General features: G+C 38.2%; 1 protein-coding gene across 1 annotated transcript in view; it reads left to right on the top strand.

The window, feature by feature from the left end:
- Nucleotides 1–27,008, top strand: part of LOC126252562 (spondin-1-like) — a 692,355-nt gene that overhangs the window by 544,136 nt on the left and 121,211 nt on the right. Inside the window, exon 13 of the mRNA XM_049953462.1 lies at nucleotides 7,208–7,342. Within this exon, the coding sequence (XP_049809419.1) occupies nucleotides 7,208–7,342 (135 nt within the window). The remainder of the gene's footprint in view (nucleotides 1–7,207; nucleotides 7,343–27,008) is intronic.

Raw genomic sequence — 27,008 nt, 5'->3', positions numbered from 1 at the left:
ACACAGACCAGCCTGAAAAAGAATTACTCCAAAAACTAAAAAATTTTCTTTCTTTTTCTATGTGCCTGTTGATGACTCAATGCTTCAGCTTTGCAATGAGTGCTCTTTTTTAATCCAAAAAGTGTAGACCTAAGCAATATACTTTTATTGTATAATATTACAAAAAAATTGTACCATCTTTGCAAGATCATCTGAGGTAAAAACAAGCTCATCATGATGTAAATGTAATGAATCAATAAAATATCAATCTCAGCAAAAACTTGGAATAATATATGTAATATGCCATTCTTCAACCTCATATGTGCTGCAGGCCCATCAGTAAGAAAACATTTTGACAACTGACCATGTGAAGTCTTCTAAAATCACATGTGAAGTTGATGAAGTACCTTGAACCCCTGAAAGATGTGTTTTCCATTGATCTACACAGATCTGTGTGAATTACTCTCCCAAATTCATTGGAACAGTGCTGGAATGACTGGAAACTGTCACAGTGTTGCTGCCCTTCAACAGATGAACCACAAAACTCATCATTAAACTTCACACTGATTCCTTTCTCATCAGGAATTCATTGACATGATATTTATTTTGATGACCCATTTGCTGATCTCAGATTTGCAGTGAATGATGGATGCCAGCTTAGCATCAGAAATAAAAGATTTTACCATTTGGTTCACTTGAATTGACATCATGAACAGCTGCACAGACCATATGCCTCTTTCCTTAATAGTAACTGTTTTGACAAATTCATTGTCCTTGGATGAATTAAATTACAATATTTGTCAAAGAATTTCTTTCTAGATTTACACATATGCAGCACATTTTCATGTAACATGAATGTCACTCACCATTTACCAAAGCCTTCTTCTTCTTCAAGTGATATTCCTGATGGAATTATTACTGACCTGGATTTCAACAAGTGCTGGAAAAGTGAAAAATGTTTAAAAGTATGCACCATGACACATTAAATGTCACATAGCCTGCAAATAGACAGTCCAAGCCTTTTTACAGAGTTTACAATACAGACTTTCACTAATAAGAGCTTGATTACTGAAAAGATTGCCTAGTGTACGCACACTATCTTTAATGTTGACTTTTTCTTTATGCCAAGACAGTCTTTTCCAATATGTCCCTCCATAACTGCAGCTCTAAAACATTATTTCAGACCTTTTTGATGTACCAGTTTGATAGATCCTTTCACTTGATAATAACGATCACCTTTAGCATTTGTTATCACCATGCACAGAGCAAACCCTGAGCTAAGCTCTTTTGTCAGATTTTAAAATACCTACAAACATATTAAATGTTTGTTGGTCTTCTGGTTCCACACATCAAGCCTGACAGAGACTATTGTAACTATCCATCATTTTTTCCAGGAACTTAATGATCACAACTGAATCATCCAGTTTGACATAAAATGATAAGCCTTTGAATTTGCTATGCCCTTCACAGCTAAAACATCTCAATTGGAAAGCATGAGCAGTTTGCTTTGTTTTGTGTTTAATGATTCCAGTAATTTCACCCACATATCTGCTGCTTCATCCTTTTCCAATGACTCTTGTTTTAGAAAGCTGTTTGTATAAACTTCATAAGCTCCTTTAGAAACAACCAGTAAATTTTGAACCATAAACTTCCACATAGTGTGTTTTTGAAATTTCTCAGCTCCATGAAATTTCATGATTACTCTGTTGCAGAAATACCAGAAAACAAGTCAGACACATGGCCAGCATACTGAGAGAAGATATCATTTTTCAAATAACTGTAAATCATGAAACATGTCAATCAGGATACATGGAACCATGCTCCACTACCATGTTACTGAACTGTGGAATACCATGTAGCATTAGAATGCTTTACTTACAATGTTGACAAGTTTACAAGATATATGAAACAAGATACCTACCCAACAGCAATAGATCTAAAACTAATATTCTGTAACAAAAGCAAAGACCTAACACAGCAAACTCAGAAAAAATGTAAATACCACTGGCTATTACAAACGAAATCCAACTTACACAAATTGAATACAAAATATCATCCATCACACAAACTATGTCAAAGATAATCACCAACAAACAACAATAAAAACTTTAACATTATGGACCAACTGCATAAAATATAATGAAAATTTTGTAAAAAAAATTATTTAAGAGGCCCACTTTTGGTGATTGATATATTCATGGGTAAGAAACTTTTATGATAGATTAAAATACTTATCATGATTTTCGATTTGACATTCTGCTCTGATAAAAAGTAAATAATGAGTGGAAAATTAGAAAGGGGCATACAAGGTGTATTCAAAAAGTAACAGGCATTTCCTGATTTTGCATGATGTGTTTGTCAAATTCACCATTTTCATTTTTGTTTTGGTAAACATGTCTGAAAAGTACCTATACAGTGTTTGCCATATTAGATAGTTAGTACATTGTCATATGTTAAAAAGGTTACGTGTGTTGGATCAGATGATTTCTATTAAATTTTGTTGTAAGAGCAGCATAAAGTGCAGCAAAGTTTTAGAAGTGTTAAATATTACTTTTTGTATCTGCTCTGAGTAAAAACAGTGATTAGAGTGATATAAGCATTTGGAAAAAAGTCATGCAACTCTGGATGCCCCAGCACATCATCAACTGGTGAAATCCAAAAAAATTAATGAAATAATTATGAACAATTGTTGAATCACAAACATAGAAGTCATTGATGGTGTTGGTATATCAAATGGCTCATGCCATAATTTTTTTTAAATAGTTTGGATATGAAATGTGTGGCAACACAATTTGTTTTGGAGTTGTTGAACTGCAGACAATAACAGCAGCAAATGAAAGTTGCTCAGGAGTTATTAAATTAAGTCAACAACAATACAGAACTGGAATGGAAATGAAGTCCCATGCTTCTTGACAGAGCGTAGGGGAGCAATGTGGGAGACCCGCACCGCCACACTAGCAAGGTCCTTATGGAGGTAGTTTGCCGTGGCCTTGCTCAAATCATAATGGGGATGAATGAAGATGATGAAGATGACACAACAACATCCAGTCATCTTGAGGCAGGTGAAAAATTCCTGACCCCGCTGGGAATCGAATCCGGGACTCAGCGCTCGGGAAGCAAGAACTCTACCGCGAGACCACAAGCAGCGGACAATACAGAACTACTGAAATGTATTACAACAGATAATTAAACATGTATTTACAGGTACAACATCGAAACTAAAACTCAGTCATTCCCTTGGAAGCATTCTGAATCACCAAGACTGAAAAACAAAGCTCAACTAGTGTGGCCTGATGTGAAGGCTGTGCTCACTACATTCTTCAATTTTAACAGCTTTATGTGCCCTGAGCTCTTTCCACAAGATCAGATGATCAATAAGAAGCATTATTTACCAGTTCAATGATGTTTGTGTGAAGAAATTAGGCCGGCTGGAGTGGCCGAGTGGTTCTAGGCACTTCAGTCTGGAACCGCGCGATCGCTACGGTCGCAGGTTCGAATCCTGCCTCGGGCATGGATGTGTGTGATGTCCTTAGGTTAGTTAGTTTAAGTATTCCTAAGTTCTAGGGGACTGATGACCTCAGATGTTAAGTCCCATAGTGCTCAGAGCCATTTTTGAAGAAATTAGAAAAAATAAACACCCAGATTTGTGGCCAAACAATTTGTGGCTTTTGCACCACAATGATGCACCTACTGACACTCTATTGTTTAATCATGAATTGTTGACCAAAAACAATACTGTATTTATGTCTTAGCCTTGTATTCACCAGACAGGGCTCCATGTCACTTTTTTCTGTTCCAAAAAGATAAAGAAAACCTTAGAGCCATTGTTTTACAAGCATATATGAGATTAAATGCACATCACTGAGAGAGCTATAAGCTATTCCAAAGATTGAGTTCCAAAACTGTTTTTAGGTTTGGAAAAAGTGCTTACATAAGTGTATAATACCTTATTGAGCCTATTTTGAAAGGGATATATTGACGTAGATGAATAAATAAAATTCTTTCCAAAAAAAAGCAAAAACTCCTGTTAATTTTTGGATGCACCTCATTTTAAAGTATTATTATCTGTTAAATGCAACAATATAGTTGGAACAAATTTATTCACATTGTTTTTTTGTTTTAGAATATATTTATCTCTTACCTGTGGTAGATATAAGCATATCTCTTCCATTATATCAGCATATAGTTCAAATGGTAAACAATTTACTACATAAATGTTCTTGTCCTTCTTACCATCTTAAACTAGAGTAAAAACTTGTGTTTTAGATTATTACCTCCATTGTTTTTGCCAGAAGAAACTGAGTGCCATGACTGTTGCTGTAGTGGTTTTCTAGATGCAATGATCACCCTGTGACTGCCATGTCTAAGTACCTGATTCCTTACTTCTGGATTTCAAATCCATAAACCAGATATTCATTAAGATCTATCATTTGTTCTGTTGGTTGTCCTGTCTCTAAACAAAAAAAAATTCTAACAAAACTAATGACCATGAAGATAAAATCTGTGTTGTTAGGTTGTATCATGTTCTTCTTTAAACTACTTCTTCAATACAAGACTTTTCAATCCCTCTATAGATACAAAAGTTTCTGTAGACTATATACTAATCTTGTTGGCAGACCATTTTCCTCCTGAGACTTAAACATTGTTTAATCACACATTGATGGCCATCTATTTTCTTATGAAAAAATTTTATGAAATTATTGACATTCTGACCATAGAGTATGCAATTTCTTTATGGGACATATTAAAGAGCACACCTTTTATCCGCTTCTCTTCACTGTTCTTCATTTGATTGTTGGCAGCATTTTTATGATCTGGCCACACGGCATTGAAACTCTTCAGCAGGCATGTAAATAGCTTTTCATTCACTCAAGATAGAGAGAGAACTAACCTTATCAGTTTTAGATATTTTAGTTCAACATAAATCAGATAGGTAGCTCAGCCACATTGACTTGTTAGTCAACACGCAGAATTTCCTTAGCCCAGCTCAAAAGAGAGCAGTTTTCAATATATTGATACACAGAACTACAACTGTTGCTCATAAAGACAATTTTATTTCCAATACTGGACATGTGAAGCACATGTTCTGGAAGAACCACTATGGAAATTAATATATGAAATTAGCCTTCTCCAAGAAATGAAACCACGATGTTAAAGAATTGCGACATCTTCCACCTATTGTAGGCCTTCCTTTCTGCAAGGCCATGTAGCAAAATAAACACTTATTTCCTAAATGACCAATAAGATAAGAAATTCTGCAATGGTTTAAGAACAGTCTGAATCTTGGGGTGACTGAACATTGTAAAATTCCTGGTCTGTGTAGAGAAAACTATAGTGGTCAGTCCATCTGTAAAGTTTGCAAACATTCTGCAGAACACCAGTGACACATTAAAAATCAAGATTTGAAAAAGTCAGCAGTTCATGAACACAACTTTACAAATAATACAACAGTAAGTTTCATGAAGCAAAAGGCTTCTTATCCAACACATCTATTTACTGGGCCCCTGCCATCAAAGAATCTGTATAGAACAAAATGTACAACAACTTTGAACAAAACAACAGCTTCAATTGTAGTGGTTCATGGCAGTGGTCTTTCAATTCTGAGAGACTACTGAGAAATTTACCTTGTTTATTTTCCAGTGGGCTTGGTGTCTTCACTCACATCTACAACTACATACATCAACACAATTGCTGGCAGCTTGAGATCACAATTATGTATGCTGAGGTGACAATAGTCATGGGATACCTCCTAATATCATATCTGACCTCCTTGTGCCTGGCATAGTGCAGTAACCCAACATGGCATGAACTCAACAAGCCATTGGAACTCCCTTGTAGAAATATTGAGCCATGTTACCTCCACAGCCACACATAATTGTGAGAGTGTTGATAGTGCAGGATTTTGTGCATGAACTAACATCTTGATTATGTGTCATAAATGTTCAGTGGGTGGCCAAACCATTTGTTCAAACTGTCCAGAATGTTTCTGAAACCAATAGTGAACAATTACAGGCCAGTGACATTCAACACTGTCATCCACAAAAATTCCTTCATTGTTTGGGTACATGAAATCCGTGAATGGCTGAAACTGGTCTCTGAGTAGCCAAGCATAACCATTTCCAGTCAGTGATCAGTGCAGGTGGAGCAAATGACCCAGTCCATACCATTCTGAAGTCATCACCAGCTTGCACAGTGCTTTGTTGACAACTTGGATTCATGGCTTCGTGGGGCCTGTGCAGCACTCAAACCCTACCATTGCCCCTTACCAGCTGAAATCAGGATCATCTGACCAAGCCATGATTTTTCCAGTTATCTAGGATCCAACTGATATGGCCACAAGCCCAGGAGAGGCACTGCAGGCAATGTCACCCTGTTAGCAGAGGCTCTCATGTCAGTTGTCTGCTGCCATAGCCCATTTATGCTAAATTTCATTGCACTATCATGATAGATATGTTTGGTGAACATCCCACATTGATTTCTGAGGTTATTTCATACAGATCATAGAGTTTCATGGACCTTACATCCCGGAAGGTTTACCAGAAGATATTTCATACAGAGTTGCTTGTCTGTTAACATTGGCAACTCTACGCTTCTCTCGGTCATTAAGTGAAGGCCGTCAGCCACTGCATTGTCCATGGTGAGAAGTAATGATTGAAATTTGGTATCTCAGCACACTCCTGATACTATGAATCTCAAACTGCTGAATTCCCTAATGATTTCCAAAATGGGATGTCCCATGTATCCAGCCTCAATTACCATTCCACATTCAGAGTCTGTTAATTCCTGTCTTGCTACCACTATCATATTGAAACCTTTTCATATGAATCACCTGAGTACAGATAACAGCTCTGCCAATGGTCTTCTCTTTTACACCTCGTGTACATGATACCATTGCCACCTGTATAGGTACATATCACTATCCCATGACTTTTGTTAACTCGGTGTGAGTCAGACAATCACAGGCTTGCTTATAAAATAACACCACAGTAGCAGTCATGAGAGTGGAGGTAATTATTGAAATCTTGAGTTGTTACACTAATCTTGCATAGCAAGTGGACTAACAACATTTTTATTACAATACCGTTCTGAGAAATTTTGTTCCTATACTTATTATACAGTTCATATGTTTAATGGTTATTCTTCAATGTTTGGTAACAAATTTCATGTAAAATACTTTCCAATGTCTTAAGTGTGACCTGAATACACTGTGCATGCTTTCAAACACAAGAGGACCTGAAGACTAACATCTCAGCTCGATTGCAGCAGTATGGCGTATCCTTGTCAGGAATTCTTTCTTACAACATAGCACTTGAAGACTCTACTAGCAGTGCTGACAAGAGCAAGCTGATGAATGTAAACTGTGGTACAAAAATTTGCTCATAAAAGTGTAGTGCCTTCTGTAACAAAGTATAATAAGGCTGTTCAATAAACAATGATCATGATTTCTTCATATTTAGCAAAAGAATACCATTCCAGGTGCTATAATATGGAGAGAGTGTGACCAGAATCGATGAGCACTCTTGTACGTATAAGGATCGAATATGCACAGGTATTCAACAAAATTCCTCCTTTCCTCATACTAATTAGGGTGGGACATCTGTGAAGACACTGGAGTTGGGATACGCAAGATTCAAATCCACAGTCTGCATTCCTGATTTAGGTTTCCATGGTTTCTCTAAAACATAAACGTAAACTCCATTTGTGGATTAGACCTTAGGTGTGTTGCTACAGGCCAGTTGCTTCCTACAAGACAGTATGAGCAGCAATATATGACCATGGGACATGTGATTAGTATATCACTTATATAGCGATGCTTCCAGTCATACCGCCATAACATGAATCCTGATGATTCCACAGCTACTTCATGGAAGCAAATCCCCATTTGACCTCATGAGGCTGAGAGGACCCCATTCCAGATCCTTCCATGCTCATGGCAGTGATGCTAACTGTTTGGCTACAGTGGTGGTCCATGGTTCCTCCAAATCAGTTCAAACAAATGCAAGTATCATTTGTTTGAAATGGATAAGGCTATTTTGCTTCATCCTTGGCCAGTCTTAGGCACTATTATATCTTTAACGAAATCATCATTGACAGAAAAAGCAACTGCAATATTCTGTTTCCTTTTCCTTGTCTCGTATTAAGGCAACAGAAGGATTATCCTCTTTCATGACCGATTTTCGTTAAATTTCTGTTGGAGAATGACAATGGCAGCATAAGGTCACAATTTTTATTCATTTAATGACATAGATATCCAGCACACAATAGTTTAAACTTTGGTTAAACACTGTTTGAACAACAGATTTGACAGTTATGAATTACAAAATCTTGACAGTGATCAAATCTAGGTACAAGTAAATTTCATAAATAGCACAACAAAGAGAGTAAATTGGAGATGGGAAAACAGTAACACCACCACAGTTAGAAAGAAGGACCACCTACATATACTGTGCAGGTTTGATTGGCAGCTCTAAAAGTATGTGAACAAGGTTAACACTTGTCTGCATTGCCTTCTATCACTTGTCTAGTCCACAAGGTATATCATGTGAATGGTGGCAAAGAAATTAGAAATATTACTGAACACTTATAACACAGTTCCTGTTGTTAATTTTCACACAAGCAATTACACATGTCATCAGAACATTAAGACAGCATTTTTGTAGGTGAACACTTAAACAGTGACATAAACATTTATCCAGCAGTGAATGTTCTTTCTGACCATAATGCACAAGTAGCCATACTTTAAATAATGCATCTGATTAGCGCAAAGTGGCATCAGGAAACAGAAACACAACAGAAAGTTTCAAGGAAGCCTTACAGGTAGCTGATTGGATGGATGTGTATAACATGACTGACATCAATTCCAGATATAATGTATGAAATGGATAGACTGCTACTAATCACATAGAGGAGGTGCTGAGTGGCAGAAGGCTGTTACATATTTTGAGTTACTGGACTAATCTTTAATGAGACATGAACATCAGAACTCACTTACGTTCACACAAGCACAACTCATGCAGACGAGGCCACTGTCATCTCACGGTGCTAAGCCTACCTTATTACTGCCCAGAGACAACAATCACCACATGTGTGTGAGTTATGCTTGTCTGAATGTTTATATGTTCTGTTATCTATGCCTGGACTTAGTTAGCTAGCTCATAATATCTAACCTTCTTTCATTGTGCCTGAAATTAACACCTGCTGTCACTCCTGACAAGTGTTCAGTTATGTTCATTCTGACTCTGTTCAAGAAAAAGTGAGTACTCACAAAGTACGTATATTTGTTCTAGAAGGTTTTGAAGATGCCAAAACTGCATAGTTGTTGCTTCCATGTTTGCAGTCACTGGGTTGCAGTTCAAGGGTTCATTTGCCAGAAATAAAAAGGACACATGTCAGTTTAAGTGACTTTGTGATCTGATTCCCCATACAACTTAAGAGTAAGGAACATTTTACCAGAAGTGCACATATTATGCTACACTATGACATAAGTAACTTTTTGGAATCACATCTGCATACTGACACTTTCAAACAGCTTGCACTTCTCTGGTGTGTCAGTGTCAAACACGGTGGACTTAGTTCAGAGTCAGTATGGTGTTTGCATTTCAACCTCTTTATGCAAGTCACTAATGAATGACCAGATTTATGTTGAATACAGAATAAGTGTTGGTGACTTACACATAATAATTGTGATTCTGTGCAATGATCAGTAGCTGTAAAAATATAATTCATCATTCTTGTTTTTTAACAGTACAAGGATCATTAATTTACCAATTGTTTTGAAATTCTATAGAAAATATGATTTTAGACTGTTTACTTTTCTCTGAAAGTGACTTTCTGAGTTTTGCATATTATTACAGTGCTATAAAAATCCAAAAAGTATGCTAATATCACCAATTAAGTGTTCTAATTTTGATTTAATCCACAATTTCAATATTTTATGCTTGGATTACAAGCCAACATAACAAGATTAATAAAATTTAAAATGCATTGTGAATACACTGTCACCTGAGCTTTGTGATGAGCTGTAAATTCTCAGAAGATAATGACGTTTACACATATACATGTTTTGAAGTTAAAGGTTCATTAGATTATGTACCAATTTGTATTGTGTAATAGTTTAAATGGTTTTTTGAATTCTTACACAAGTTGTGGTAATTACCAAAGCAAATCGGGTATTATCTATTATGTTGGTGCATAAGTTCATAGCATTTTTGGTTTTTGTTATGGTATTCCGGTTGCTATGAGTTTGTTTATCAATTGTCATTTTTCATTTGTAATTCACTGTTGCTATTTTATTTACATATGGTGTCATTTTGTCATTTGGAGAGATTGAGTGGAGCTGTGGATGCTAGAAAATGGAGAAAGTAGAGAAAGTGGAGAAATCCAAACATTTCCAACATATTCTTCTGTTTGAGTTCAATAGAGGGGTGACAGCAGTGGAGTCAGCAAGAAACATTTGTGCCATGTATGAGCATAATACCATTAGGCAGAGCATGGCAAGAAAATGGTTTTCTCATTTTAAGGAGGATTGTTTTGAGATTAGTGACTCTCCACATTCAGGAAGAGCTTCTAGGTTTGAAGGTCATTTAAATGCCTTAATACACAATGACTGACATCAGTGTATTCAAGAACTGGCAATTATAATGAACTGTGATAATTCCACAATCGTGTGACATTTACATGTGATAGTGAAGACTCAAAAAATGTGTACAAGTATCCCATGCTCTAAGCCAAAATCACAAAAATCAGCGGGTCACTATATGTGCAGCTCTGCTTGCTTGATATCAATTGGCTCAAGAACAACACTAACCATTATCCTGTGTCATTACTGGTGACAAGAAATGGTGTTGTTATGCTAGCATAAGGAAGAGAAAGGAATGTTTGAACTCAAACAAAGCGATTTGTGTGACTCCACAAAAGATACTGTTAAGCATCTGGTGGAACGGTGATGGTATGGTGCACTATGAATTGCTTCCCCAAGATGTAACTGTCACTGCTGATGTTTACTGTAATCAGCTGAGAGATCTTGCAGACACGATCCAAGAACAACAACCAGGGAGGCTGCGTGAAGTGATGCTACTCCACAATAACAATCACCCGCATTCTTCTAGACTGACTAAAAACACTGTACAGGAGTTGGCTAGGGTAGCCATTCTGCACCCATTTTATTCATCTGATCTTGTGCCCTCAGATTTTCATCTTTTCTACTCTCTATTGAGCAACCTTCAAGGAACTCCCTAACCAGGAGGAAAAGCACTCCCAACATGCTGTGACAAGTTTTTCACCTCAAAATCACATGATTTCTACAGTCACAGAATCAGAAAGTTACTCCATCATTGGCAGACTGTTTGAAATAGTGCAGGATAATATATTATTGATGATTACAGTCTCTGTTAAATGTGTCTGTTGTGTTTCTTAAACTTATGGGAAAGCACTATGAACTTATGCACTAGCCCAGCATTTATAAATAGCTGCTTCACCTTTACTTTTAGATACAACAGTCCGTCCATTAAAGAAACTTTCTTTTCTTTATTGATTATGAGAATATAAGCTGAACATTATAGGATTATACAAGTATAGACATCAAAAATAGTATCCCAGTGTTTAGTATGTAATTTACTGGTGTTATGCTGACAGCTGTGGGGACAAACTTTTAGACCCGATTCACAGAAAGAGGTTTTGTACTATCTGACACATCACTGTTTGAGTATTGAAGTATCAAATACATGATCCAAAGTGTTATAACATCTCCTGTACATGCAGTCTATCCATTTCATACTGTTGTTATTCCATCCTGGACATTCCATTGTCCAAATGTGATGTATTTATAAATGGGTTTCTATCAATCTTTAACAGTTACTTTCCTGAGAAAACAGTAAAGTATTGCACTAACAAGACATAAAAAAGTCATAGCTTACAAAGGAATTTAAATACCATGTCCATGGTAAAGGTAATCAAAGACATGGTTAGGCCAAAGAAGTATGAGTGCTTTCATTTTTAAAAAAATACTGGAGATCAGTGCAGTCATTTGTTACAAGATTTGGGACTGAAATGGTGGCTGCCATATTCGTGCAACAACTGCTGACTGCTGAACAGAAACAAGGATGCATGGAAACATGCTGTGCTTTGAAAAAAAGAGTCTCAAAATTATCCAAACTTTTTTTCAAAAATTATCATAGGTGATGAAACTTGTTGCTATGTTTATGATCCTGAATCAAAGCAACAACCAAGCCAGTGGAAGATTTGAAGTTCACCTTGCCCCAAGGAAGCTTGTCAGGGGAAATCAAACATTAAAACAATGCTAATTTGTTTAAGTGACCTGATTTGTGGCAGGCAGGTGACAGGTTTTTCCATCATGACAATGTCCCTGCTCACAGAGCCCTGTTTGTATGACCATTCTTGACCAAAAATGGTATGATCACTGTTCCTCACCCCCAACCTCACTGAACCTTGCCCCGTTCAACTTCTCTTTGTTTCCTAGAATGAAAAGAAAAAAAAAACATGAAAGAAAATGATTTTTCTGATGTTGCTGAGATAAAGAAAAAGTGATGGAGGTGCTGACAGGCACCATAAAAGATGAATGTAAACAATGTTTTGAAAAATGGAATAAAAGATTTGGCAAGAGTATTAGTCAAGTGGAGAGGGCTTTGAAGGGGACCGAAATTTTGTGCTTAAAATGTGAATAAACAAGTTCAATAAAAAGTTCAGTTTCTTTTGGGTAGTCCCTTGTATATGCAAGAAGCAGTGCAACATACATCTAAGCAAATCACAATTACTCCATACTCTGTCAAAAAAATTAAGAAAGTGGTTAACTTGGATGAATGAAAAAACCCTCAGAGTAAATAGTATCTCAAGTAAAGTACTAAGATCCTGTTCTTTGCATAAATTATGCCATGTATTTGGTTACATACAGAGTACATCAATATCATATGTGATATTTCTAGATAGACTGAAATTTGCTATTGTCAGACCACTTTACAAGAAAGCTAGTAAGACAGATGTTAATCATTTCCAAGCACTATTTACTTCCTTATCAAAAATACCGAAAAATGTTATGCTTACAACAACAGTGACACACCTGTCTCAAAATAAGATACTTGATCAGCTTCAATTCAGATTTCAAGAGTCCTTCCACAGAACATGGTATTTTTCAATTCATGTGGCAGATTACACAAAATATAAATGACAAAATACAGATAATTATATTCTCTGTGATTTGTCAAAAGCATTTGATTCTGCAGTTCATAACATTCTCTTACAGAAAGTCAAATATTATGGTAGCAGGAAATTTGCTAGTTGTGGGTTTTCATCCTATCTACCTAAAAGAATGCGGTGTGTCACATTGAGGTACACAGAGAGTGACAACAATGAAACAGCATGTTCAGAATGGGAAAGAGTCACTGCATGTGTACCATAGGTATTAATATTGAGTGTATTTTTGTTCTTGTTATATATAAATGATCTGCTATCATTTATCCAAAAAGCAAAAGTTGTTCTCTTTGCTGGTGATACAAGTTTTGTAAACAAGGCTAATGGAGAAACTTAAACACTTGAAAATGTAAATAATATTTCCGTGAAAATTTGTAACTGGTTCTCTGCCAATTGACTGTCGCTGAACTTAATTCAATACAAGCAATTCAGTTCTGCACAAGGTCTGACACACCATTAGAAATGATGCATGAGGCTAAATGAATCAGGGTACTCTAAATTCCTACTTGTTTATATTGATAATAACCTGAAATGGAAGTCACATTTCACTGATCTTTTTTAAATGGCTAACCTCTGCAACTTTTGCAGTGTAGATAACAACAGACAGTATAGATGAAAATGTCAAAAAGTTGACTTACTTTTCCAATTTTAATTCTTATGGCATTATACTTGGAGGTTAGTTCAGCATTGAAGGAACATGTTGTTGTTGCACAGAAGTGTATAATAATGATAGTAAGTGATGTCTATTCTAGAACCTCTTGCAGAAAACTCTTTAAACTGTTAGGCATATTGACAACAGCCTCCCCACAATACATTTACTGTAATTTCTTCTGAAGTTTGTTGTCAACAATCAATCAATTTCAAAAACAGTAATACAATTCATAAATATATTATTGGAAGAAGTAACTTACAGTATCTGTTGGGTTGGTCCAGGGGTGGATGCCAAGGAATAGGTGGGTGCTGAGACAGAGAGCAAAATAATGAGAACACACATAATATGTATGTCACTATGGTTTATTTAACTTCAATTCAGCAACTCCAATTATATTCAGACAAGTCTGTTACACAGATACATTCATCATAGATAATAACACAGGGAGATGAGACTACCTAGTAGACTTTGAATGCACTGATTGAACTCTGATATCTGACTAAGCTGGCATCGGTGTGATATCTTCTTATGTTGGCTGAGCAGTGGCACTACTTGTGCACCCAGCATAGGGTATGTATTCGAGCCAACCATGGACTGGCGGGGCAGTCACATGAGTTATGTCAACCTCTTGACGTTGACTCCATGGCGTGGTGTTGATGTACTACACCATAGTATCTGGCCAACCATGGACTGGTGGGGCAGTCACATGTGTTACGTCAACCTCTTGACGTCGACTCCATGGCATGGTGTTGATGTACTACACCACAGTATCTGGAACCATAGAATCTATCTCTGATCCTTAGTGCAGCACAGAAAGGAGTGATGTATTGAGCTGTAAAAATCTTTGACCACCTACCAATGATGTGACGCATTTAATAGGTAATGAAATTAACTTCAAACACAAACTGAAATTGCATCTGCTAAACAACTCCTCGTACTTCACAGCAGAATTTCTGAATTTATAATAACTTGATGTGTGTGTCCTTAAGAGAGAGATATAATGAACACAATAAAGTACAAATAACTATGAAAGATTTTAAAGATGTGAGGACAGTCATTCAAATGATCTGTATGTTGCCATATTTTTCACTGAGAAAGTGAGACACTGCCTTGTTTTACATAATTGTGATAGGTCATGGTCCATGGTCATTCTTATGGCATTATACTTGGAGGTTAGTTCAGCATTGAAGGAACATGTTGTTGTTGCACAGAAGTGTATAATAATGATAGTAAGTGATGTCTATTCTAGAACCTCTTGCAGAAAACTCTTTAAACTGTTAGGCATGGTCCATGGTACACACAAATAACTAAGTAACTGAAGCAGAGGAGTGGTGCAGAACATGCATCACAATACGTGTACTTTACCAACTTGGTAACAGTTCGACAACTGCTAAGGAGAGTTTTGGCACTACTATCATACCCTACACACCAGGGTGAAATTCCTTGATTACAGAACCACAATGTTGGTTCAGAATTTTGAATAGGCTGATTCAGGTGAGAAGAAGAAACCTAGTGGGACTGAACAGTTTGTATGTACATCTGAAAACATTGCTGCCTTGTCAGCTACCATTGGAAAAAAAGCCTCCTTGTTCAGTCTTTGCCTCATCACTGCAACTGAGATATTAGAGCATTCAGAGACTACTCCATCAGCTTTAGTTTCACACGTATAAACTTCAGGTTATACATTAATATAATCCTTATGACTGTGTTCTGTGCCTGAAATTTATGAAAAATTGTTGACTAAAGTCAGTGAGGGTACAAATTTCATTCAGAATGTTAGGAAATCAGATGAAGCCCACTTCTCTTTTCAGAAGTAATATGAATATGCAGAACTTCATTACTGTGCTCGAGGAGACACTGATCAGCAACCATTGCCTGTACCAAGGTTACAGTATGCAGTGTCATGTCAAGGTACGATACGCTCTTACTTTTTTGAAGAACGAGAAGCTACTGTCACTGTGACATCTGAATGTTAATTCCAGCTGTTAGAATGTTTGTGGCCCCAAAACTCCATGTATTTCAAAATCTTAACATTCAGCATGCTCAGTTTCAACAGTATGGAGCTGCCACCCCCACTGCCAGACTCTCTCTGGCAGCAATAAAATGTTTCTCGCAATCACATATTTACAAGGAATGCTAATATCGCTTGGCTTCTCCAGTCTCCAGACCTTACAGTCTGAGACTATAGAGACATCTAAAGAATACTGTGAGTCAGACTAGACCAAGAACCTTTGGTCAGCTCTAGATACAAATTGAAGAAGAAATCACCAACATCCAAGGTGACATATTGCACCATTCAGTAATGACTTACTGAGTACAGCGTTTGACTGATGTAATTTTTTAAAAAACGATTCCTAGTGCAATTTTCAGTCTTGTATAACATATTTTGAAAGTCAAATAAAATTTTGTAATGTACCTTCATTTTTTCTAATTATTTCAAACTTTCCTGTTTCTCTGCATCATCTTCTAAAAGCTATGAACACACCTACTCATTAACAAGATAATATCTTCTTGTGCTGTCTGGCTACTTCATTCATCTAAATACACTATCACAGGAGGCACATAATGCCTACCTCACCTCCACCCCCCATCCTCACCCCCAACCACATGGGAGAAATCCATGTACCTCTTCCATTTGTGTCTAGTGTAATCACATGGTCAAATGTGACATTGTTTTTCAAAGTGTATGTGCATCATTTATCTGAGGCAGGACACTGGAACCAGTCTGGTATTTACCCAGGTGGATGTGGAAGACAACCTGAAACCCATGCCCAGGCTGGCTGGCATACCAGCCCCTATTGGTAGTCCATGAGAGGGATTCAGTCGGGGGCTGGCAGCCCATCCTGTGCCCCAGAAGCTCTTGATTCAACATGCTTGGCTATCCAGGAAGGTTTCAACTTAGTCTCTTGGTCCTCCTCCATGCACTGTATAATGGCTTGTGGATTATATACATAAATGTAGATTTCATGATTCCATCAAATTCCACAGGTAGCTTTTGCCACACAGCAAGTACTTTGTTATGGACAGTATCACTTCTTTTTTTGATAAAAGCCTCTTCTTAACCATCTAGTTTTGAAGTTAAGGAATAGAAATAACTCAGACTAGATCAGAAGTACAAGAGGATGAATAACCACATTGACAAAACAAAATGGTGCAGAAGCAAGACACTGGTCTCCCATTCAGGAGAGTGGTGGTTCCAATTCCAATATGACCATCCAGATTTAGATTTTCCATGGTTTCTGTAAATCACTCATATATTTTCCCAGTCTCAGCTTATGCTCTGTTTCTCATGAACTCATCTATGTGCCTGAATACTTCACCCTAACAAAGAGAGTCTCTGCACTTTTTGACCAACACCTTGAGCCTATTACTGATAACCTACCTTCCCACATAAAAGACACAATTTGCTCTATCAGCTATCAGTAATTCCTGTCTTTTTCCCTCCTAGCATCTTGCTCACCACAGTCAATGCAATCTCCCTCCACACTAACACCCCAATGCCCACAGCCTTGCTACCATTGAACACTATCTTTCCCAACACCCAGTTGACTCTAAACACACAACCTTCTTCTTGGTCACCATGAATTACTTCTCCTTTGAAGGCCTCACCTACAAACAAATCTCCTATATGGCCTTGGGCACCCACTTGGCACCATCCTGTGCCAAACTATTCATGGATCCTCAAGAACAATCATTCCTAGCCACCCAGAATTCCAAACCCCTCACTTGGTTCAAATTCACTGATGACATCTTCATTATTTGGGCTGGGAGTGAGACACAAAATCCTTATTTTTCCAGAACCTCAACTGCTTCTCCCCCATCCTTTTCACCTGGTACTCCTGATTCTAAAAAGCCACCTTCCACAGTGTTGACCTCCATTTCCCATATGGCTTCATCAGTACTTATGTCCACATCAAACCTACCAGTCACCAACAATACCTCCATTTCAACAGCTGCCATCCATTCCACCCCCTCCCATACAGCATAGCCACCAGTGGTTGTCACATTTACAGTGACAAGCATGCTCTCTCCAAATGTTCAGAGGGTCTCACTAACACCTTGGGAGACTGGAATTACCCTCCTCACCTTTTCCAGAAACAGATCTCCTGTGTTGTCTCCACAGTAACCTACTATCTTCCACATACCCACAGACTGTCCACAAAAGGAGCATCCCCAATACCAGCAGGACTGCAGTAACTGAATCACATTTTCTGCCAGGATTTTGACTACCTTCTGCCATGCCCTGAAATGAGATACATCCTCCACACTCCTCCCACCATGGTATTCTGCTGCCAATATCATTGGCTGTCCCTATTCCATCCCTACTTCCAGTTCCTCCCCCCCCCCCCCCCACCACCACCACCACCACCACAATTCATATCCCTGTAAAAGACCTAGATGCAATATTGCCCTACACATCCTCACAATACTGCCCACTCCAGTCCTATTAGAAGCACTGCCTACCCCCATCAAATGCAGGGCCACCTTTGAAGACAGCCATATAGTCTACCAACTTCGTGAAAATTGCTGTATGGCTTTCTAAATGGGGAAGACCACTAATAAGCTGTCTGTTCCCATGAGCAGCCAATGCCAAACTGACAAAGAGATATCTGGACCAACCAGTTGCCAAAATGCTCCCTTACATACACTCCTGGAAATTGAAATAAGAACACCGTGAATTCATTGTCCCAGGAAGGGGAAACTTTATTGACACATTCCTGGGGTCAGATACATCACATGATCACACTGACAGAACCACAGGCACATAGACACAGGCAACAGAGCATGCACAATGTCGGCACTAGTACAGTGTATATCCACCTTTCGCAGCAATGCAGGCTGCTATTCTCCCATGGAGACGATCATAGAGATGCTGGATGTAGTCCTGTGGAACGGCTTGCCATGCCATTTCCACCTGGCGCCTCAGTTGGACCAGCGTTCGTGCTGGATGTGCAGACCGCGTGAGACGCCGCTTCATCCAGTCCCAAACATGCTTAATGGGGGACAGACCCGGAGATCTTGCTGGCCAGGGTAGTTGACTTACACCTTCTAGAGCACGTTGGGTGGCACGGGATACATGCGGACGTGCATTGTCCTGTTGGAACAGCAAGTTCCCTTGCCAGTCTAGGAATGGTAGAACGATGGGTTCGATGACGGTTTGGATGTACCGTGCACTATTCAGTGTCCCCTCGACGATCACCAGTGGTGTACGGCCAGTGTAGGAGATCGCTCCCCACACCATGATGCCAGGTGTTGGCCCTGTGTGCCTCGGTCGTATGCAGTCCTGATTGTGGCGCTCACCTGCACGGCGCCAAACATGCATATGACCATCATTGGCACCAAGGCAGAAGCGACTCTCATCACTGAAGATGACACGTCTCCATTCGTCCCTCCATTCACGCCTGTCGTGACACCACTGGAGGCGGGCTGCACGATGTTGGGGCGTGAGCGGAAGACGGCCTAACAGTGTGCGGGACCATAGCCCAGCTTCATGGAGACGATTGCGAATGGTCCTCGCCGATACCCCAGGAGCAACAGTGTCCCTAATTTGCTGGGAAGTGGCGGTGCGGTCCCCTACGGCACTGCGTAGGATCCTACGGTCTTGGCGTGCATCCGTGCGTCGCTGCGGTCCGGTCCCAGGTCAACGGGCACGTGCACCTTCCGCCGACCACTGGCGACAACATCAATGTACTGTGGAGACCTCACGCCCCACGTGTTGAGCAATTCGGCGGTACGTCCACCCGGCCTCCCGCATGCCCACTATACGCCCTCGCTCAAAGTCCGTCAACTGCACATACGGTTCACGTCCACGCTGTCGCGGCATGCTACCAGTGTTAATGACTGCGATGGAGCTCCGTATGCCACGGCAAACTGGCTGACACTGACGGCGGCGGTGCACAAATGCTGCGCATCTAGCGCCATTTGACGGCCAACACCGCGGTTCCTGGTGTGTCCGCTGTGCCGTGCGTGTGATCATTGCTTGTACAGCCCTCTCGCAGTGTCCGGAGCAAGTATGGTGGGTCTGACACACCGGTGTCAATGTGTTCTTTTTTCCATTTCCAGGAGTGTAGTTTGCTTGACTTCAGTTGAACCTTTCCCACCAACACCAGTGTCTCAGAATTGCACAGTTGAGGACTCTCCATACTACATATCCTTCATTCCCATGACACTCCTGGCATCAGTCTTTGCTAGGCCCTGTCCTCCATCTGCCTCAGTTCCCTTCTCTACTCTCACTCTGATCTCACACGTGCTTTCTATCTTCCCAGTTCAGGTGCTGCATCTAGCAACCTACCATCCTGTCCCTGTCACATACCTTGACAGTATCATGGAGAGCACTATAGCATTTTACCCCAACCATACCCTGCTATCCCTTCCCCTTCTCTGCTCCATGACTCTTCTGTACTCCCAATAACCGCTTCAGCCAAAAACTGGAGCCACAGTGCCTGGGGATGACAGTGGCAATGTGTGGGTGTGGGTGTGTGAGAGAGAGAGAGAGAGAAAGAGAGAGAGAGAGAGAGAGAGAGAGCTGTGCACATACGGATGTGTGTGACTTTCTTCATATGATGACATCTAGAAAATACCTAACACTCTACTTATAAATGTGCCTATCTGCTGTTCAATAACTCAGTGTGGTGAGGAGCAATCAGTCCTAATTCATATTATTAAATTAAATGAAAACACTTTCATATGGAAATACTAAGGACTTCAACAAAGGGAAGGCCAAGGAAATGGTGTTAGAATCACTGTAATAAAAAGTGAAAGAAATACCAAACAACAGAAAGAAATCACAAGTGCTTGTGACCCACAACTGGGAAACTAAAAATGGGAAGTGGTGGTGGTGGTTGTGGTGAGTAACGAGTAGTTATGGTTCTGTCTTTGTGTTGTTTCATTGTAAGGCTTACACCTGGCAAAAATTCTTTTTCTTTTGCATCCCTTTTTGGTTAATAATCAGTAATGGAAACATATTAAAACATAGGACTCATAAATGTACAATTATTTAATGAAGAAAGAAGTGTACTCATTCAATGAAAATATAGGCATAAGACATAAAGATGGCTGTTTATAGATAATGTATACAAAGTTTTTAAATTTAATCAGCCATGTGATCTACTTCAAAGATCATCATCATCATCTGAATAAGATCCTGCAGTCTTTTCAATGGATTCCAATGAGTATATGTTGTAGCTCACAATATTAAAAAACGGAGATGCATTTCCAGAACAAGCGTGTTTAATTATCTCACAGGATAATAGTTAACAACAGATACAATACATGGCATAGCTACATGGTATGACAGGAATGGTACAGTTCTAGCTGGCATAGTGAATAGCACAATGTATGAGAGCAGATTGAAGACAGGTAATTACCTGGCAGTGATTGCATACATAGACAGCACGTCACAGATGGTGCTGGGAGGCACCTGCACAGCCATTGTGTGATGTTGCTCAGCTGCAGTGTCACCTGGTGGCCATGCTTTGCAATAGTGGATGCGGAGTGACTGTTGCATTGTATGTGCCAGTCAAATGATGAAGGCTGATGTATGAGGTGTAGGCTAGTGCCCGACGTCTGACTTCCAGTCAGAGCATACTTCAACTTCTATTCTGATGTGGCCAAATTTAAAACCATTAAGTGATAAATACATGTGTTTTCAACCACCAGAGCAGAATAAACATGAACTTAAAGCAATTTAGTTTCAATCAAAGTACAAGGGCTATTCAGAAAGCAAGGTCTAATTGGTTGTGAAATCGAAACAACAGTGAAACCAATGAGCTTTGCACAGATGTGTCAGGCAGTGTCTCCAGTACACATGTTAATAAAATCATGTTGCGCTTTTCAGTTCTGAGTGCGCAGTGAGCGCACAAAAGTGCCTAGAACAGTAGTTTCTCCTGCCAAGTATGGATGCCCACTGCAAGTTTACACCTGATTTCATGTAACCCCACATAATATACCTGCCATGCATTTCCTTCTTCATGAAGTTCTTGGCCACTTGCTGCAGGATCAATGAGGATGCTCCTGCAGCATTTTCAATGTTTGATCACCCACTGTACAGCCTGGAGCTGACTCCTTCCAATGTTCATATGTGCTCACATGAACCACTGGCGATGTAGACAACATTTTGGCACAGACAATGAACTGCAGACCAGTGTAGAGAAGTGACAGAAAATACAGGTGGCTGTATTCTATGATAACAGTATTGGGAAGCTGGTACAATGCTACAACAAACATCTAAATCAGAGAGGTGACTATGTAGAGATGTATCTGAAAGTTGTAGCAAACTGCTGCAAACAAAACTTTTTTTATTTTCACTATGATTTTCATTTTGTAACTGATCAGACCCTACTTCCATATGGCCCTTGTATTTTTTGATCAGTTTGAATAACAGTATTTCAAAACTGCGTGAAAATCAGATTCACCATCTTCTTCACCACAATTCACATGGCTGTAAATTAACAACTCCGTATCATGTCCATCTGAAAATTTCAAAACAAAATAATTACAAGAATCATGTTTACCAGCTCTTGAAAGGCTTAACAAACTTTCTTGCTCTTTCATGGAAATTTTCCAGAAATATCGTTTTAGTCTTGTAGAAGGACGTCCAATGAGTAAAAGCTTAGTAACATTGGAGGTTATTACAGCAGTATGAAGTGTAAATAGTATATATAATACATTAACCAAAAAGAGGCATCAGACTCAAGTTTATGGAAAGATTGCTTTTAAAACTCTTGCTTAATTCGATCTTGAAGAATATTGTTCCTTTTTGAATCTGTATGAAGTTGGTCTTTTGGAAGATGTAGAAGGAACTCGAAGGCATGACACTAGAGCTGTCTCAAGCAATTCAAATGTTAAAATAAAATAGCTTTGCTCAGATGAGTGGTATCATGGAAGGGGGGGGGGGGGGGTGAATTGGAAATGATTAATCACTGTTGACAAAAGTACAATCAGTCTACAAATGTGAATTTCCATTAGGTCATTGCACTTTTTATATTGTGTGAATGCAAATGCAATCACTGTTTCATGAGATTATCCAGACACAGTAAACAGGCAGTCACCATATGTGAATTACTTCAGTAGTTTTTTATCTTCACTCAGACAAGAGTCAGGTTGCTCCCCCATTTCATACATCAAATAAACAATTCAGGGACATTAAACAGAAATTTATTCACTGGTACATGGTGACATTGTCACCTTCTTTAATTTTATGTTTGTATAATAGAATTCATTTATAAATACTAATGAATGACACTATATTTCTGATTTTTGGACACAGTTAATATGTAAGATATAATATGGCTCAAATTCCACATAATACATTTAAGTGTTTAGTGATGTGATTAAGCTTCAATCACATACTAGCAAACTTGAAGGAAAATGTTTATAAGTTGTTTTTTGTAGTTCCTTTAATACAGGGATATTAAAACAGTGATAGTAATGTACAAAAGAAATTAATTTATCTTTTTCCAGTAATCCTACCACTTGGGATCCTGTGCTTTATAAAAGATAAAAGGATTTAAATGATCATTTTCTATTGAACTGCTCTCTGAATGTAATCTATAGAAGCCTTCCTGTGTTGATACTGCTGTAGTTTGTGCTTATGCAAGCATGGTCTGTAACAAGCATCCTTAACTCCATTATTTTTAATCGTTACCTTATTTATTAGATCTATAGTATCTCTGTATGCTGCAAGTAATGATAGTGACCCTGTATAATTATTTAATAATCATAATACACACAGGTCATATCTGGTAAGACACACATTACTAATTCTTTAGAAAATTTCATTAATATTCATTGCTGAGTTGACAGTTTCTTTAAGATAAAATATCATCACAGTCTTAATAACAATATATGAAACAATATTAAACATACAGGAAGAATTCATGCATTAATTACACAGATTAAAAAGAAGTAAACAATATTGTTTTCATGGTCAATGTAAAGCAGCAACCTCAGTCACTATAGGGTGAGCCATGTAAGATGTAATACCCCTTTTCTTTTGTGAACAGTTCACGATATCAAAATGACATTTTCTGTGAATGATAGTATGCGTAAGGCTACATGTTTTAATGTATGGATAGTACTCTTAACTCTTGTATGAATGAAGATAATGAAGCAAGTATTTTTTCTGTGAAACAATATACTTTTTAAGCATATAAAAGTTCTTGAAAAGACAGTAATAGTGTTATAATATTTGCAAATGTTGGCATCAAAACTCTTTGCAAAAGTATCACAGAATTAGGCTCAAATTGAAAGGGAATGTGCTGAAATCAGCTATTGCAATGAAATGCCAAATGGAGCTCTCATTCCAGGCTCCATCATTATATTCAGCAAGAAGACAGGCCTATGCTATTGACATGAAACATGTGTCCTCTTTACTCTACTTTATGTGGCATAGATACAGGATCAACTGCAATTTCTTTAAATGGAACTTTATGCCAGCTTCTATCATATCAGAAACTGTTTAGGAAAACTATTTCAAATGGTTTTATTTTTTTAAATGAACAGATTTAGTGGAAACAAGTATGCAATTAAAAGTCTTGATACAACGACAGCCTAGAATGAGAGCCCCATTTGGCAATATGTACATTGCAGTAGATGATTCTGGCCACCTAGGTTTTCAATCTTAGCAGATTTCTTGGCTGTTTTGTGAAAATTTTCAATTCAAATATTAACATAATCGTTTTTGAAGAACTTTCATAAGTCATTAAAAAGGATATTTTCCATTTAAAAATACTTGCTTTAAAATCTCAGTTGATATAGAAGTTAAGAGTATTAACCAGTCAACAAAATTAAGTACCCTTCTGCATACTATCACATTTCATAAATTGAGTAGCTGGGAAAATACCGCTTTGGAACAGATGGAAAGGACTTGGAATGGATATTCTGCATACCAGAACGTGAGGAAAAGTATCTGAAGGCCTGGTATATGATCTGGTTAAGTTGTTCCACCTGGATGAGATGTTGGGTAATCAGGGATAGCTCCTTTGCAGTTGATTCACGGAAATAATTTGATAATTAGGGGCTTTTGTGGATATGCCACAGGAGATACATTTGCAGGCTAGGCCTGGATGGTAAGACCTTTCTGTGAATGGTTTGAGAAGACTCAGTATATCAGGCAAGGGATTGCTCATCATTGCAGATGCACCATCCACAGGTTACCGGACTGCGGGGAGAGACCTTTTAATGTGGAAGGGGTATCAACGTTCTTAGTTGAGGGACTGTTGATGAACAGTATTCTTGATATGTACAGTGGATTTTATGGAACCACTGGTGAAGTGGAGAGCTCTTTTGCAGCTTGAAAATTCCTTGTATGTTCTGCACATTTGTACTCCAGAAGGTTATGCCATAACTAATTATTGAATGCACATATGCAAAGTATGTAGTCTTAGCATACTGACATAATTATCCAGAGTGCATAGCAAGCAGTAGCAATTTTCTTTTCTAGTGCCGCAATATGGTCAGTCCAGTTAAGCTGTGAGTCAACATGCATTCCTAGGAATTTTGTGTTTGTGACACAATCTATAAGTTCATCTTTAACTTTTAGGCTTATGCTATTATGTTTTTTATTTATGTGGAAATTAACACTGTTTGTTTTTTTAATATTGAGGGTTAATTTGTTGCTTACTACCCACTTGCATACATGATCAAGAGTTTCTTCAGCTTTGTCTCTCAATTTGTCTGGTGACTCATCACTGATAAGGATGCTGCTATCATCTGCAAATAGTATTGCTTCCCCGTATTTGACACTCTGGGGAAAATCATTGATATATATTAGGAAGAGTATTGGCCCTAACACACTTCCCTGAGGGACTCCTATGTTAATATTTTCTGGTTTGGAAATGTGTTTTGTCAATCTGCTGAACTTTGTTTGTGAGATCTCTACACACTGTACCCTATTTTCCAAGTACGATTGAAACCAATTATTTACTGTTCCCCTTATTCCTAGTGCCTCCATTTTGTTTAGTAGTATTTTGTGGTCTACCATGTCAAATGCTTTGCTAAGGTCAAGGAATATGCCTGTTACATGTTCACCTTTGTCAAGTGCTTCTAAGACAAAATTTGTGAAGTGAGCTACTGCTGAACCTGTGCTTCTTCCTGGCCTGAAACCAAATTGTTCTTTACACAGTAGGTTGTACTTGTTTAGGAAATCCATTAGTCTCTTTTTCATTATATTTTCTATTACCTTGGAAAAGGATGAGAGTAATGAGATGGGCCTATAGTTTTCTATATTTTCTGGATCGCCGTTCTTAAATAGAGGCAGGACTTTTGCACATTTTAAGTATTCTGGGAAGCAGCCTGCAGTGAAAGATTCATTTATGATGTGTGCCAAATGATGTTGTATGCTGTCAATGCAGTCCTTCAGTAAGCACACTGGCACTTCATCTAAACCTGCTGATGTTTTATTCTTTAGATTCTTCACAACCATCCTTACTTCTTCTGTAGAAGTCGGTAACAGTAACATTGAGTTAGCCATATAGTTCAATTTTTGTTCAGGCTGTTTTGGTATAAGTAAGTAAGTAAGTATAAGATGGTAAGTAAGTAAGTAAGTATAAGATGGCATAAGTAAGTAAGTTGGTTCTAGATGCCTGTGCTCTATAAACTTGCTCTCAGCATCCAGTATGGTCAACTTCTAGGTGTTAAAAGTTTTTGGTCTTCCTGAATACTGCACATTAAATGGTATCAGTTACAGTGAAAATTTTTTTAAAATATGCAGTGATCTTTACATAGATGCATCTCCAAACCAGTAAAGTGACATATTTTGAATATTTTCATTCAATAATGCCATATGGAATAATATTCTGAGGTAACTTATCTTTAAAAAAGAAAGTCTTCATTGCTCAGAAACATGCTGCAAGAATAATATGTGGTGCTCACTCATGGTCATCTTATAGATGTCTGCATAAGGAGATGGGAATTCTGACTACTGCTTCACAGTGTGTTTATTCCCTCATGAAGTTTGTTGTAAATAATCCACTATAATTCAAAAAGAACAATGATGTACATAATTATAATATGAGAAGAAAAAATTACATTCATTGCTCCATATTAACATTGTCTTTAGTACAAAAAGGAGTGCACAATGCTGCAACAAAAAATTTTGATCACTTACCTAGTGATATAAAAATGTCTGACAAACAGAAAAGTGAAGTTTGAAAAAAACTGGGAAAGTTTC

The sequence above is a fragment of the Schistocerca nitens genome, chromosome 4 (assembly GCF_023898315.1).
Source record: "Schistocerca nitens isolate TAMUIC-IGC-003100 chromosome 4, iqSchNite1.1, whole genome shotgun sequence".
Lineage (NCBI taxonomy): Eukaryota > Metazoa > Arthropoda > Insecta > Orthoptera > Acrididae > Schistocerca > Schistocerca nitens.
Note: the sequence above shows the minus strand (reverse complement) of the source record. Positions and strands in the feature narration are given on the sequence as shown.